This window comes from Aristolochia californica, unplaced genomic scaffold, assembly GCF_029961685.1.
Source record: "Aristolochia californica isolate CCGP_79_NKW_82.1479 unplaced genomic scaffold, dmAriCali1.0.hap1 SCAF_3, whole genome shotgun sequence".
Lineage (NCBI taxonomy): Eukaryota > Viridiplantae > Streptophyta > Magnoliopsida > Piperales > Aristolochiaceae > Aristolochia > Aristolochia californica.
The window spans coordinates 46511688-46528452 of record NW_027181992.1 but is presented as its reverse complement, the minus strand read 5'-3'; the positions used below and the strand labels follow the sequence as shown (position 1 = coordinate 46528452).

General features: G+C 39.1%; 3 protein-coding genes and 1 non-coding gene across 4 annotated transcripts; 1 reads left to right on the top strand and 3 right to left on the bottom strand.

Annotated features, from left to right (window-relative positions):
- Window positions 1-612: 612 nt before the first annotated feature.
- LOC137959971 (uncharacterized) lies at window positions 613-3089 on the bottom strand. Its single transcript, XM_068807409.1, has 3 exons — window positions 2704-3089; window positions 1540-1777; window positions 613-1044 (listed from the first exon to the last, which is right to left on the bottom strand). The coding sequence occupies exons 1-3, from the start codon at window positions 3010-3012 to the stop codon at window positions 893-895; spliced, it is 699 nt and encodes a 232-aa protein (XP_068663510.1). The 5' UTR covers window positions 3013-3089; the 3' UTR covers window positions 613-892.
- A 361-nt stretch (window positions 3090-3450) lies between these two features.
- TRNAN-GUU (transfer RNA asparagine (anticodon GUU)) lies at window positions 3451-3524 on the bottom strand. The gene has a single exon. It is a non-coding gene; the product is annotated as a tRNA-Asn (tRNA).
- Window positions 3525-3673: 149 nt separating this feature from the next.
- On the top strand, window positions 3674-5462 carry LOC137959232 (putative pentatricopeptide repeat-containing protein At5g37570). The gene has a single exon (XM_068806606.1). The coding sequence runs from the start codon at window positions 3674-3676 to the stop codon at window positions 5342-5344; it is 1671 nt and encodes a 556-aa protein (XP_068662707.1). The 3' UTR covers window positions 5345-5462.
- On the bottom strand, window positions 5441-16204 carry LOC137959231 (uncharacterized). The gene is made up of 9 exons (XM_068806605.1): window positions 15851-16204; window positions 15268-15429; window positions 14818-14989; window positions 14598-14647; window positions 8067-9032; window positions 7791-7916; window positions 6339-6623; window positions 6192-6248; window positions 5441-5812 (listed from the first exon to the last, which is right to left on the bottom strand). The coding sequence occupies exons 2-9, from the start codon at window positions 15391-15393 to the stop codon at window positions 5639-5641; spliced, it is 1956 nt and encodes a 651-aa protein (XP_068662706.1). The 5' UTR covers window positions 15394-15429; window positions 15851-16204; the 3' UTR covers window positions 5441-5638.
- Between the last annotated feature and the right edge of the window lie 561 nt (window positions 16205-16765).

Sequence of the window (16765 nt, the reverse complement as noted above, 5' to 3'; positions counted from 1 at the left end):
CCATGGAGGGGGATCTTGTTGCTCGTGTGTTTGCGACATGGTTAAGTCTCCTTTAGTTGCATAAAACCTAATTCAGAAACGAATGCATTCATGAAGATGTGATGTTTTGTTTATTCTTTTCAGTTTTTAAGCCCTACATGCGTAGTCACCTAGGTATCGGCCCATCTTTCATTATGGTTTGGTTACGATAACAACAACTAAGTAATTATGATTCAAGAATTCTCTTTATTTTCGATTATATTTGGATACAGGCAAAAGCCTATTTCGATGTGCTGTGTGCAAGGAAGGAGAGTGATGGATTCAGCCTTGTCGCAATGAGTGGCCTCCCTTCGTGCAGGAAGGGAGGAAGAAAGTCGATCAGACAATCTGGGCCTTATGTGGAAACTGGGGTAGTAGAGGTGAGCCCTGTGAGGAAATTGGGCGGTGTCCCTTTTTTATATCGTTTTAAACGCTTATCTTTATAAAAGAATACCTCTAAAAACTATGTCAACAAATGTATTATATATTTATTTGAAAATGCACGTATTTTATATTTAATATGAAGATTGACTCGTATTTTGCAGTACAATGACCACGATGAAGTAAAAACTTCTTTTTTGAAAATTTCAGTAGTTGGAAGTAAATTTTAATTTTGATTTTTCAAATGCCATAATTTGACAGTAACCACACTAATGTTCACACGCCAATCTGGAGAGCAACCGCTCCCCATTACTGCTTCGTAGAAGACCATTCTACGAACCTCCACAGTTCAAAAACTTGCCTCCCATTTCACCTTTCCTATATACAAACCAGAAATATGAGAAACCTACATATCGGTTAAGGAGATGGTCTCATCCTGGAAGAATTACCAACGCAAACCACATTTTAGGCACTTATTTGCGACCACTTCCTTCTAATCCGAGCGCTTCTCCTGACTGCGGCTCCGGCTATATCGAGTAGCAGAGTATGCTGAAAGTGCAGACCCTGTCAGGTTCAGCGAATGTTTGGTGAGATCTACACTTGTCTTTGCTGCAACCCACACTGCCCAGAAGAACCCGATCCATCCTGCAGCAAAAGATTTTCCATCAAGAACTTGATTACAAGTTGTTTCCCAAAACAAGGAATTCTAATTCTCTGAAAATACAGGAAAAAACAATAATAAGATCTCCAAAAGCTCTCTCATCAAGTTTGATGAATAGTTTCCCCTTTTGGGTAAGTTCAATCATGAGGTTATTGAACACTGGGACATTCTCTCTCCATTTTCCTCCCTCCCAAGTTCTGAGTGCCAGAACTTTCCTTTTCTTCACACGAGGAGCTCGGACACATGGACACAGAGAATTGGGTACACCAACCAATCAACCATATTAACTCTGAAGTAGAACTCCTTTACGAGTACGAAGTCATGTACATGAGACCTTCTTGAGATAAATTTTCTGCGAAATTGCCCCATATCTTATATCATCCATGGATTGGAAAATAAACAACTGCGTTTGATGACCCAAAAATCTGAAGGTCAAATAAATCCATTATAAAGGCAAAAATTTGAATGTCATGGAGTACCTGTAGCTATGAGAACAGCAATGATAGTTGAAATGGTTGCAGTTGAAATAACAAAGAAAGCCAGTGACATTGCAGCAACATAGATTGAAGCTATGCAAGCAAAGAAAAGAGCTAAGAAGCCTCCAGCAGCCGCCAAGGATATCAATAAAGATATAATAATAGCATTAGCTGTTGCTGCTAGAAAGAAAAGCATGAACACCAGCAACCCCGTCAAAGCCAATGAAGTGATAGTCCCGACCTGCAATAATGTCATAAGAAGGAAAATCAGGAAAGAGAAGGTGTCTATCTGTAGAGAGAAGAAGAGAAAAGAACATAAGATACAGAAACTTCTGCTCAATTTTGGTGATATTCGGAGTCAAAGATGAAATTTCTTGGACACTGACTTGTATTATCATCTGAATGATGTTCAAGTCCTATACCCCATATTATCAGTAAATATTCTCAATTTGAACCTATCAATTCCCTGTGATTTCAAGTTACTCTGAACATTACATCGTTTACATGGTAGTATCACGCTTCACAACTATCCTCATTTACTTCAATCAGGAAATTCTACGAAGTGAAAAAGTTTTCTCGCCAGCTACAGAACAAGAATCTGCGGATACTTCCTCCTAAGAACAAGACCGCTAGAAAAGTAAAGTATGTCATATGAGTGGCGTACAGACAAGGAAAATTCGCTAAATGAACTAAATGAAGTATTACCGGCATCCTTCACAAGGCAGCATTCCTGAGCATTGTGCAAAGGATTGTCACTAAGAATTTTATTTTATTATTGAGAATTGTCGCTAAAGAACTTATCGCATGGCTATCAAAAGTTAAAAAAAACACAGTTCCCAGGTATAAGAAAAATCACAGAAAGGAGAGTAAAAAAGAATGCTAAATACTACCTTCCTCTTACATCACAGCCGGATACAGCATATCTCTCTAACAGAACTTAAAAATCTAAAAATAGGAAAGATAGGAAAGGCTAATTTTATGAAATCAGTACGCAAGCTTCAAAGAAAACCTTAATCTACAGAGAGACAACGAAAATACACACTTTTATCAAGTTCGAGAAAAAGAATAAGGGAAAAATAAAAGGCCCAATCCACCAAGACCGAATTGTCATAATACGACGCCTAAAATTTCAAATACAGAACCAAGATACTTCCGCCCGACACTCACAGAGATGACAAGGAGCGCACGGAGAGGACTGCCTCGTCGAGTCCACAACAGAAGCTTCCGAGTAGAGTTCCTGGAACCTTCTCGAACAGAAGTAGCGTTCCTGTTCACCGACGTTTTGATCCGCCGGACGATTGAAGAGGAAGAACCGGAGGCATCGGGATCGGAAAAGATGATCTCTGACACGAGCCGACGAAGAGCACGGTACAAGGTCTCCTCGCTCTCCGTCTCTTCGATCTCCCCCCGATGGAGAGGGTTCAGATTCTCGGACTCGCCGTTGGTCCTGGAGATCTTCTCGTCGGGCTCCGCCATTTTTTCTTCCTCAGTCGCTCATCGCTGGAGAGGGAAAACGATGGTCACTGACTCTGTGTGATTTGTGATTCAGCGAAGCTTCTGTGTGGCTTCTAACCTGCACGCGGCGGTTAGGTATTGACACGTGGGATTCTTAAACCTGGTTGGCTGCCACCTCATGTCACTTGTTATGTCTACCCTAAGAGCCAATAAGGTGAGAAGCATTACAGACTAGTTTAGATTTCATTCGGTTCACGAGAAAAAAATTATTTTTAAAAAATTATTTATGACATCAGCAATTCACCTGTAATCAAATTCGGCTGGGCTGGACCCAATTAATTAGGACTCAAGCCGAACCTAATCAGATATCCAAGTAATTGGGTCGTACTTACAGAACAAAAATCGATCCGACCCGGCCACTACTATGAAAGAATCCAAACACCGCAGCAAAAAAATCAACGCTAGAAGGAGGGCTTGAACCTCCGACCTTGTGGTTAACAGCCACACGCTCTAACCAACTGAGCTATTCCAGCAACTGTTGAGATGAGAAGTAAATAATATAATTCTATATTTAAATAGTACTAATTAAAATTAAAAAAAAAAAATTTCAGGGAATCGAAAGCCGAAACTTTGAAATAATCCGATACAGAATCATTTTCTACGAGATCAATCGTCTCCCTTCATGACACTCGAACCCCTCCTTTCTCCTTCAACCAGCCACACCTTTGACACTGTGCCCGTTCTTCGATTCTGCCTCCAGATTAGCAAAAGCGTCAAGCAGCTGCAGCAAACACATGCGCGGCTTCTCCGCACAGGAACGCTCCAGCTTCAGCTCCTTCTTCTTCTCACAACCCAAATCCTTAAGTTCCAAAATAGTCTCAAGTATGCTCGGAAAGTATTCGATGAAATCCCCCAGTGCCAGAACCTTTTTGTCTGGACCGCCCTTATTCGTGCTCACACCCTCAATAACCTGTTCGCAGACTCCCTCTCTCTCTTCACCAAGATGCACTCTTGCGGTGTATCTCCCAACGCATTCACTTTCTCCTCGGCGCTTTCTGCAGCTGCCCGTACCTCGGCGGTCGTTGAAGGTCGCGGGCTCCATACCCACGTTGTAAAGCTCGGGTTTTCCTCAAATAAAGTCGTGGAGACAGTACTCTTAGATATGTATTCTAAATGCGGAGCTGTGCCGGACGCACGGCAAGTGTTCGATTCAATGCGCGAGAAAGATATTGTCTCTTGGACAGCTATGGTTTCGGGCTACGCTAAAGCAGGTCAAATGAGTCCTGCGAGAGAACTGTTCGATGTTATGCCGGAGAGAAATGTTGTTTCTTGGACTGCAATGGTTGCCGGGTATGCAAGCAATGGCGAGCTGGGTTCGGCCAGAGAATTATTTAGTCAAATGCCGGAAAGGAACTCTGTGTCCTGGACAGCAATGATCGCTGGTTACGGAAAGTGTGGAAATGTACCTTGTGCTCGTCAGTTATTTGATCAAATAGCCACTAAAGATCCTGAGGTACATGCAGCAATGATCGCTTGTTATTCACAGAACGGATTTTCGAAGGAAGCGATAGAGTTGTATAAAGAGATGAAGAAAACAAAAGTAGAAGCTAACGAAGTTGCTTTGGTGGGTGTCATCTCTGCTTGTACCCAGACTGGAGACACCGATGTCGCTGACATGGTGGCTAGCCACATGGAGGAAAGAGGCTCCAAACTAACCCTTATCGCAGCAAATGCTTTGATTCATCTGCACTCAAAATGTGGGACAATTGAGAGAGCCCTTCGTGTATTCCATAAGATGCAGGAAAAGGATGTCATCTCTTACAGTGCAGTAATCACAGGGTTAGCTGTTCATGGGCAGACCAAAGAGGCACTTAATATCTTTGAACAGATGCACCTGGAGGGAATTGAACCAAATGAAGTTACTTTTGTGGGTGTACTTAATGCTTGCAGCCATGCAGGGTTTGTGGATGAAGGACTCGATTACTTTAAGATGATGACAAAGACTTACGGGCTTGTTCCAAGAACAGAGCATTATGCCTGTCTAGCTGATCTTCTTGGCCGCGCTGGACGTTTAAAGGAGGCACAAAAGCTTATTGAGAATATAGCTGGTTTGTCAGACGCAGGAGCATGGGGTGCTCTGCTAGGGGCTTGTATGGTGCACAGCAATGTTGAAATAGGAGAAACCGCAGCCAAGCATTTGTTCAAGATCGAACCAGAGAATACTGGTAATTATGTTTTACTGGCTAATATCTATGCATCTGTAAATAGATGGGCGGATGCTGAAACTGTAAGAAAGATGATGAGTGGTAGAGGACTGAGGAAGAATCCTGGCTTTAGTTGGACATCGAGTTGAAAATGGTTTACTCCTAGTTTCTGTATCCGATTCCATGATTTATTGATTCAAAAATTAGATAAAACTTTCTTTGCGCTTGTCCTGATTATCCTTTTGTATAAGCCTCCAATGTATCAAATCGAAATCAATCAAGATCACAGGTTAGCTTGAGACTGAAGAATTAAAACCATTCTTCTCTTCGTTCATCTTGGTAGCAGACCATGCATTAAAACCATGGAATCTACTATTGACAATAACCACAATTCCGCTCAAGTAATATGCTTCTTTATTTTCCCTTGTAGCAAATGTACAGAGTTACAGAAAGTCAGACCTTATTTCATGTACATTATTACTAGTAGAACGTTTCCCAACCAGCTTGGTGGAACTTGGGAAATAACTAGCCTGACCATGCATCTCTGCCAGCTCTCTCACACGAATTAAGATGGGTGCTGGTATTGGTATTGAAGAATGTTTTCGGGAGTTCTTCACCTGCGAGTGGTTGAAAAAAAAGTTATGGGGTTAATGAAGAAAAGCAACCCATTCAGATTCAACCAGGCCATGGCACAAAACAAATGAACCGTTCACCTTAAGAGTTCCTCAGTCATACTTTACAAAACAATGTAGCTTATGCTAGATTCATAGTCCGGGTATTGTTTTGTTCCTAGTAGGTTAGTTTTCTAGTACTCCAGAGAGTAAAGCCCCGAGTATGTTGTCAGTATTTTCCCTCTTAGAAACCAGTCATCAATGATGGAAGGGGTGTGCAGCTTGATAACATGATAGAGAAGCTCCCACGTATACAGCCAACTTCAAATTTAAACAGAAGAAAAAAACACAGATAACAGAAGAAAAGATTGTAGGCATCACTCACCCCTTTGTTCGAATGAACTTGAGAAAAGCTAGCTCTCAGAAGATTCCTCCACTTGTCCTACAAGGAACAAACATCTTTCAGCTCCTGATCTATGAGTTCTGGAACTTCTTGTCATCTAAAAATGTCCAAAGGCTTTGAACATCTTACCTTAAGATCAACAGAGGTGCGATAAGAATATGAAGCAAAGGCAAGCCGTTTGATCTCAGACCACCTTCCGGCACCATACCTTGAAACTCCCTCAACAAGCTTCACAACCTCAGAAAGAGACCAAGCTCTGTGATGCTTTCTTCTAGTCCCGCCATTGGCGGTTGGAACAGTTACTACATTCTCATCTGAAGTGTCATCTCCAGATGAATCCACATTTTCCATCTTAACAGTTTCTTGATGCCCATTAATGTCGATACACATCTGCTTTCCTAATTTATCATCAGACTGGAAGTGACAAAATCAGTGAGCACAAATACAAAATACACACATATTCAAACACAAATAATTAAAATAAAAGACTAGGCCTGGAGAGAAATCAAATGGCATCAACTCCAGGGGACATACCACAAATCCACATGTGATATGTGAAAAATTAAAGTTGTGGACCGTAGTCAGTAGCTAACTATGGATGAGGAGCATGGAATACTTAAGGTGAGCTACAACAATGTTTGAATAGCCTAACATACCTAAGAGATAATTGAGCATGCCATGACGTTGTTAGGATCTCATAGAGACCTTTTATTATGATCTTAGTAGTTCTGGCCCTTTATGCGCCTCTAAAATCTCTTTCAGACTGTGACCAATGCCCCAGTTAGCCTAAACATGAGACTAGCTATCAGAAAAAGCAATAGCTAAATGACGGTGTGCAATACCGGTCAGCCGTGGACCCCCTGTTCCAGGGTGTAATCCTCCACAAAAAGTCAGAAATTTCACTTATTTCCCCAATTCAAGGTGAAAGATGGGGTTGCTCCCTAACCAAAACTTTTGGATAATTTTGAGCCAAAAGATCCCAATTCAAGATAAATTTTTAGCTTGCAGTCACTCCTTAGAATCTACCCCGGCATCTAGAAATTGGTTAACCGGCAAAGATACAAGTACTTGGTGTCCTGCCCAAGAAAGAAACACGTCCTATAACCCTGCTTCGTGGTGATTTAACATAGATTCTAGATCTTGGAACCAAGCCAATTTATGAGCAGCTTTGTGATAATGGAACCAACCGGCATAGAGCATTAATGCAAAAATACTAATGCACCAATTGTGATACAACAGAGTTGCAACTTGTGAGTTATTCTAGACACTCACCAAGAAAAAACCCAGAGGTCATTTATGGTGAGAAAATCACAAGGCACCAATTCTAGGGGCTTGTTCACATAGTTAATGAAGGACCATAATGAAGTTCAGTGTCGACCAAATTCCTATGACCAGAGTCTGGATTCTAGAAAATGCTCTAAAAATGTTTCAATCCCAAGACTTTACAGCTTCTCAGGTTCCATGTGATGTTTTTAGATGAAAATTTTGGAGTTGCTGTAAACTCATGAACCAGAAACAAAGTACAGAAATAAGAAGAATGTTGTCTTTCTTTCTTTTACAAAGTTGCATGGTGTTTCTTACCGACTGCTGAACTTGTTTTGAAAGAGTTCCACTTTGTAAGCTTTCAGTTTCACCATCTTGTCTTGAAATTTGTATCCCAAGGGCCTCTTCAACCACTTCAGCTGCAATTCCACTCGGTTGGTATTTCTGTAAATTTTAAAAAAGGCATTCATATCCAATTTCATAACTTCAGTTTATAAAAGAAGATATTGATTATCATTTTACAGATTGTAAGGCCCAACAGAGATGGGTGCAAATATCAGAGAAATATACAATTCACAGCTCACACAAACATACCATGAGAGCCATAAAACTTTGTCGGGGACGCCCTCTACGCACTCGAGAGACATATGGAACTTGAACACCAGATCCCCCCAAAGAATCATTCCTAGTGACAAACATTTTTCTTGAGGAAAAAGTCCCATGAAGGTGCCCAATTTGAAATCTTTGTGGGTCCAGATTGTGTCTGCAACTTTTTCCCAAAGAAACTGACCTCCCACTGCATTCCCTGGTCTCAACTTCTGACAGTTCTTCAATATATCGTTTGGTAGGCTTTCTAATTCTCTTGGCAGCGGTCTCTACCTCATTAAGTTCTTCATTTTTTGACTCCTCAGTTTCTGTTTTAGGTCTCCTTAATCCCTTGGTGGACAAAACTTGGCAATCCTGCATTTGGTTGGATGGTCTAACAGGCATGTCCGTGCAACCCTCACTCATGTTCCCAACAGCATTGGGAGAACCATCCAGTTCTTCTCCTGCGTTTTTGCTGATTAATGTTTTCCCTTTGAGTATAAAATTTGTGGTTGGGACATCATAAGAGTTGGTCAAACCCATTGCAATCCGCCTTTTGAGCCACAATTTGTCCTTCACCGATGTTGTTCGGCCAAATGTTGTCTTAAAAGTTTCCTGAAGCTCTCTTATCGATAGGTTGTCCAGGCAAATCTCCCTTTCTGTTGTAGATATATCAGGATTATAACTGGTGCAATTATTAAGATGCACAGATGTGGTAAGAGGCTCATCAGTGGACATTGCCAGCATCTCATTAATCCTCAATTCAACACTATCAGTATCTTTTAATCTGGCATTTGGAACAGAATCCTGCACAGGATTTTCTACTTTCAAGTTGCCGTCTCTATATGGCTCTTGTTCATGCTTATCCAGCATCATCTCCTCCATGCTGATGAATTTGGACAAATGATCTGAGTACCCACATGACAACCTGAGCCTCTCTTCCTGTTTAACCCTCTGTAACATCTCCTCAATGTACTGCAGCAACCAGGAGAATTATGAACTCAGAAACTTTAACTAGGGATTGCTCATAAAGAAACATAACATGGAGAGGTTAATATTCTAACATAAACATAATACGATTAAAAAATGGAAGAATATATCATCGTAAATTACTTTTCTGATAATTAAATGAATTATACAGCAGAGCAGAATGGCATATCAATGAATCAAAATTTTACTAAAAATATGCACCATTTCAAAAAAAAATACTGATAAGCACTTAATACTTTTCATCACCATGGCCACAAAAATGCTACCCAAATGAGCAGCCAAACCAGAACCACAGTCCTGTCCTGCTATTTCATTGGTAAGAATCATATCTTCAGTTAATCTGGCCTGGTTAAACTGATCTTATTTAGTTAGACAAAGGTCTCACTTCAAAATTTGCACAAAATATATACTCTTATAAATAATTTACTTTTTTTTAGACAAAGAAATTTTCCAAAAGAATTTTTGAATTTAAATATGAAACTTTTAAACTGGAAAAGGGAAATATCCAAACTTGAACACAACAACTCAAAGAAAAATCAGTTTCTAATGGCCTGGCAAACTAGAAGTCCAATAATATGAAAAAGAAATATCACAACGAAAGCAAGACAACACTGCATGCACGTTCACTTATTTATAATATATAAGGATAACCATATGACCCAGAACCAGCCATGCCTCATTGTTTTCATCGCTGGTCCAGTTCCTACAACATTGGTCACAATGCTGTAGTTTGGCTCGGTCAGAACTTATTCTACATCTGCCAGTATAACCCATACAAATGCCTTAAAATCTGATATGTTGACCCAGGTGCAATGTACGTCAACAATACAGAAGACCATGGTCACCAGAGGGTACACACCATTTGATCACCACAAGATAAACGTTTGCACACACAGAGGATAGATAGGATAAACCACAGTTGCTTAGAAGAATGAACAGAAGGATAAAATCCTGTAGATATCGAACTCCTAAAGAACTAAAATAAATATTTGATCAAAACAATCTGTTGAACACAAGCTTTTGAGAAAAGAACATATGCCTAAGAAACTATCATGACTGCCAAAAAATGGTCGTGATTTATTATATTCAAACTGTTATTGCTAAAAAAATATTGAAGGGTTAATTACACTAAGTCCTGGAGAATATGCAGATAATGTCACCACTGACCTTTTGTTAAAAGAATATCTCTTTTCTTTGATGCCCAAGACAAAAAGCCAAGAAACATCTGAACTTTTTGCCTGCATCACTCCTAAAGCAGTATAAATTGACCAAGATATCTAACTTTTTATACCAGGATTACCTTAGTTTGTTCTTTTGCCTTTTGGCCTTCGAATAAAATTCACCTCTTTCAAGGAAAAAAAAAAGATTCCTTATATCCACATATTCTGCACCCTGCTGTTGACTACAATCGTAGCAGACATACACAAATAATAGATCCATGACTTTGAAAATCTATCTTAGATCTATCCCTCCATTGCTAATCCAATTCAATGTACTGCTAATGCTTTCAAGCATTAGGGGACAGTACAGCAAAGTTTTATAAATCAAACTTCGGACTATCAGACGACCTGAAATTTAAGAAACATTTGTACCAGATAGTACAGAAACAATTCCCATTAGCCTTGAAAACATGTCAAGCAACTAGGAGAAGTTACCAAAAAGAAGCAAAAATAAACTTAACCCAATAGCGTAATGTTTATATTACTGTGATAAAATTTGATGGTACAGTTATAAGAAGTAGAACAAACATGTATCAAGTTTAGAGCACTTAATCACTAATCTGATTAATTTCATTTTTCGAACTAAAATTTGAATCATCTAATTAAAGCTGTAACTAAGAAATCCTTAAAAGATCTGAGGCAGACATTTTCATCTAATTAAGCTATAATTTTTACCACATAAAATCTTTTATGAGATCCTCTCCTCCCATCCCATCACCCCAGCCATGGTGGCTCATTGGTGACTCACAATAGCTGCAGTTATAGGGTGCCCTTGACTTGAAAAAAATGAGAGGACCTTTTTTCTCAAGTTTCGGTCACTTGGAAGTGTAACTGAAAAATAAAAAATTCACTGGCACCTTTTTTCCTGCAACTTTGGCTCACTTGGAGTGTAACTGAAAAAAAAATTCACTATATTTTCTTTTGGACTTGCCTGGTAAAGGATTTGATGATTTCCACTCTGCCCTTAATAAAGAGAGCTAGGCCTCTAATCCTAGTACCACCTTAAAGATGGAGGCCGCTGTCCACTCCCCAATTACTCAACTTTGATGGCACCTCATAATTAAGTCCTAGAATAGCTCAATTGGACTGCATAGCTCAAGATCATGATGGTCATATCATGTTTTTTTTTTTTTTTTGAATGGTCATGATGACCATATCTTGTTTGCATAACATGGTCCACTCAGTGAGATTGATTCCACTGATGCTGAATTTTAGGCCCTCCAAGAACTCAAAATTAACTCCAATTATTGTTGAGGGAATTCTATGGTGACGATATCTTGGACCAAAGAGGCACGATTCCCCCATTGGAGATATGATCATGTTTCCTTGGAAATAGGTGGTATCCCTTCATTGCTCTCTACATTTTGGATCCCATACCTAGGTCAACAAATTTTATGACTTCTCCTTTGCTAGAGCTGGTGCCGTCCAGCATTACTATTAGAGGTACTTGTTCCTCTCCAGTTATATATTCTGAGCTTGTCACTAGCATATCATTTAGTCTTCTAGCTTTTCATTTCTCCTCCAATTCGAGGAACCTTTTTAAAGTAACATTTGACTACTGTTCATAGAAAAGAATAACTTAGAATATTGTCTTCTTCAGTAATCTGGAACATATGTTTCCATAGATAATTAGAATGCTCAATGTTTAGAATGCTAAGTTATTGTGCTTGTTCTAACTCAGTGGGACAAAGGCCTTGGATCTGTCCCAGGACTCCGGGCAGATCATTAGTACCCGACTTTGTTTCAGTGATTCAACATAGTCCACATCAAACATCTATAAGGAGCTTGTTAAAACCCAAAAGAAAGAAAACCATTTCATCCCTTACCCTTCTAGTATTGCAACTTTGGCATAGTTACTTAACATTAACCGTATCAAACATCCAGTGATCTATTTTGAAAAGGAAACATCCATAAGGGCTTTCAAGGCCCCAAAGGGAAAGAAACCTTTTTTTTTTTTTTAAAGCGAGAGATTTTAATAGAGAGGCCAAGGGGAAGCAGCTATCCCCAATAGAAAAGGGGAGGGAGGCCACAAGGAACAAGAGAATACAAATAAGCAAAAGAACATAAAAGAAAATTACAAAGAGAAAGAAATACTTTTTTTTTTTAAAAGGATGTATATATTAACAAAAAGAATTACAAAGAAACAAGGAGCAAATCCCTAACAACAAGAGATTGAAAGGTTGCTCCCGACTTGGCAAGCACATTTGCCACCGAGCTAGCAAATCTTGGAATGTGAGACCAAATACAAGAAATTGAGAAGCAATTTCAAGAACTCAATTTCAAGAATTTCCCGAAGAGAATCCCAATGGCGCCACGGGGGGGGGGGGGGGGGGGGGGGGGGGGAGGATGCTTTTTTGCACCAACCAATTACCACCTTCGAGTCCCCCTTAATGTGAAGAGGACCACTATAATTGTCTCTGAAAACGCGGAGCCCATTGAGAAGACCTTGGAGTTCAACACGTTGAATCAGCAATGCCTAACATACTAGCATACGACAGACACTGATTGTCTAAGGAATCCAAGATAACACCCCTAAAACCAGTAATTCTAGGATTACCTAGAGAAAAACCATAAAAAATTTAACTTTCGGAAACCATGCTCTGGGGGGGTCTATTCCTGCATGATTGGGATCTTGGTTCCACACCGCATCTTTGCAATGATGCTCCAATTATTGTGGATAGATAAACTAGTAAAGGAGGAGAAACACTTCTCTTTCTAACAACTGGTTACAGCCAAAGGAACCTTTTCTCCCCATATCCCTTCTCTTTCTCCCCCACAGCTCAAAGGTTTCCAAAGGAAATGGCAGAACCGCCACTTACAGTTTCCAAAAGTCCAGAGTTGCTTAAATATATCTCATTCAAAGGAACAAAACACAAGAAGATTTTTTTTCAAAGATCTACCTAGGACTCAGGGTCAAATCCAAAATCCTAAGACAGTACCTGGAATGTTGTTTGTTAAATAGTTAACTTAGATTCCATTCTGTCATAAAATTTGCATCAGCCAATTGCTACAAGTAATCCTTCTGTTGGATGCCACCAGTGACAGATAGCCCATGAGAGTCATCAAGTTTACAGTTACTCTAACAAAAGCAGCAGGAGGCAGCTTATTATATGCCATCAGACTATGCAGCAAACACAAGCTTATGATCACAAAGCAAAAGCTGCACACAAGCTGCCAAGAGGGGAGGCAAGAAAATTTATGTTTCTTTTAAGGAATAAATAAAACAAAAAAGAGGAAGGAAAGCAGACACACCAGAGACAAGTACAAAAACAAGAAAATGTGATAAAGGATAATTCAGGTTGGGTCCAATTGAAATTAATCCAGCAAATATACCCACTCAAACCCTTGATATAAAACCAATTCAAGAAGACAGCAGTTGAATAAACTTCCTATACTCAAATTGATGCAATGGATCAACAGGGAAGTGTCTGGAGAGAATTACTAGGTATATCTCAAGATCATATCTATTCACCTTGAAATAAAATACCTCCTTCAATCATTCTCCTTCCCTTCATCTCCTTTCTTCTTGTTGCTTGTATAAAAGCAATCTGTTCTTCATCTTATCATAGTATCAACTAATTAAACACTTCTACGCATTTTGGATTCCTATTCTCCTTCCCTTCATCTCCTTTCTTTTTGTTGCTTGTATAAAAGCAATTTTTTCTTCATCTTATCATAGTATCAACTAATTAAACACTTATACGCATTTCATAATCCAAATCAATATACAGCATATTCCATACTTCCAAAACTCCTATTCCTAATCCTGGCCAGCTTACTAAACCACACGAATCGAGTATCTTGTGGCACTTTTCTTTATTTATTGCTGGAAAAAAATACAGTGACCTGACATCACACCAAGTTTCTATGATGCAACACATAAAAGTCAGCATAGCATGCTGAAAATAACCTCATCTGTTCCCTACCAAGAAGTCATGTAAATGTAACACTCCAAGAAAAGGAAGACACATAAAAGACCCCCAGGGAGCAGTAGGATATCTGATAAAGAATGCTGTCACTGGAAAAGGTTGACAACAACAATATCGAAAACAAAGGCTTGGTGTAACTATTTTGCATCAAATGAATACTCAGTTTAACAAGGGTTGGTGTAACTATTTTGTGTCAAATAAATGCTCACTTTCAATACTGAAACTAAGAATTCCTTAAAAAAGGGCATTTTGAGAATGAACTTTTCTTCTCATACAGTTATTTACAATCAACTGAAGATTGCAACAAGAACGAACAGCGAAAAAACATTTCAGGTACATTTGGAATATGGGTAAAGGTGACCAATAAGAAAACAAAGATCATATCCAGCAGCGAAATGCACCTCAAGTCTCGCATTTAACTTTTCTGCATCAGCTTCTACATTCTCACAACCTGTTATTTGTGCAATATTGAGAATATCTTGTTAGCACCACATTGAAGAAGAGTGAAGAGAAAAAGGTACAGAAAATTGTTAAATTGAACCAACAATGAAGGAAGTCATGCCAATCGTATCAACCAACAAGAATTAGCCACTGATAGAAAAAAAGAAACACAAAGAAAACCTTTAGAACCCTCCATAATGGGCTTCTTCAAAGAAATTCCATTGGAAATATATCCTTTATTGATCCTCGCATCTTCAACTGAAGGTGGTTGACTCTTGTCGTCATCGAGAAAATCCTCAACTGCCATAACCTCATCATCTGTAGCAGGGACCAATCTCCCATCACCTTCAACCTAAACATGAAAGCAAGGAAATCTAAGAGAGGTGAATACATCAACATTGTAAAACATCCCCATATGCATACTTTTCTTTTTTTTTAATGTAGATCACGCACACAATCACTTGAAAACCCTGGTGAGATTTTAAACCGAGTACTGATGCTAGAAATCCCCCATGTAGCCATTAAGCCAATAGCCAATCCTCCACACATATCCATATAAATGACTAAATAAATAAAAGTGAAAACAGTATTCATTTAGATTATGAAATGATATTGTACTAGAAGCCTTACCCGAACAAGTTTATAAACCACAGGATCAGCAATCTGCTTTTTTGAAGAGACAGAAAGACTGACACTTTCATCTAATGTTCCCGTTAAAGTCCCACAATTTGTCTTTGCCTCGGGCAGCGTTTCCATGGAAAATCGACCACATGCAGCAACTCAAGCAATAAGCTGCAAAACAAGAAGAATTACTAGTGAGAACTTCGAGTTCCACTTCACGAACTTTAAGTTTCGCATCGTAATGACCGTATCCGTTCCTGACTGAACGTGGCCGACACACTTCGCTCCCTCTCCCCCCTCTTCCCCCCAACAGATACCATATACAACGGACAAAACAATTCCAGCATGCACTGCAATCAAAAACTTCACAACACCAATGCCCTAATTCATAGACGCAAATTTAGTCCAGCATCTTCACCACCATTAAAACCCATTTCCAATTCTCAAACAGCTCAGCCTTTCCAACACAAAAGTACCCAACTCCCGTCACGAATTTGATGCATACAACGCAATCTTTTTTCAGAGGAAAATAGGAAAGAATCAGGAAAAAAAATAGTAGAGAGAATAAAAATCGCTGTACTGAATAACTTACCATCAAACTGAACCTCTGCGCTGATTAAGCTGATCCACTGGCATTCTCGACACTCCACAAAGATCGATGGATGAAGTCTCGACGCGCAGATAACAGCAAAAGCGATTGAAAACTCCGGGACGAAAGATAGACAACGATCCGCTTCCAAGCGAGCAAAATTTTGAAATGACCGAGATTTAAAGGTCGGAAAGCGATTTGAAAGGATTTGACAGGGATAGGTTATTTTAGAGCCGCTGCCGGAACTAGGAAATGTGTAGACTTTATTGCGCTTCCCTCGGTTTTTTTACTATTTCGCTGCGCCACTGTTCGTGCTCGCCATAGCCCAGTGCGGATTCCAAGTGGCTTTATATGCTGGATTTGAACTTTTGGACGCGAAGTCCGGACGGAGTTGGACTCCTGGAGAATTAACTGATCCGCCAGGAACATTATTTTTTAATTTTGTCCACACGTGCGGAACGCTTGTGTATTCGACACACGTCGCATGTAAGAAAGAGGTGCACAATAGAAGAGTGGATTTCCGAGAAAAGAGGTTGGAAAAGTCCATCCCACTTTCATCCCCCACCTTTGCTTTATTATATTTATGATAATATTATTATCTCTATTTTTATAATTAATATTTAATAAAATATAAGAAAAACTCAAATAAATATTCACAAAAAACCATATGATAATAAAAATATAAAAAAATTAATTAAATTTATTTTATTTTAAATTAATAGTTAAATAAAAAATTATACACCTAAAAAATTTCGAACTAATGGTCAGGAGTCTTCTTTTATATAGAATTGCGACGGAGTTAGTAGAATTCTTACTTATTTAAATAAAATTAATAAAATGATGTAATACAAAATTAAAGTATTCTCATAAATTTCTTCACAGTATTTATATTTTACGTGTAATTAAACAATAAAATGA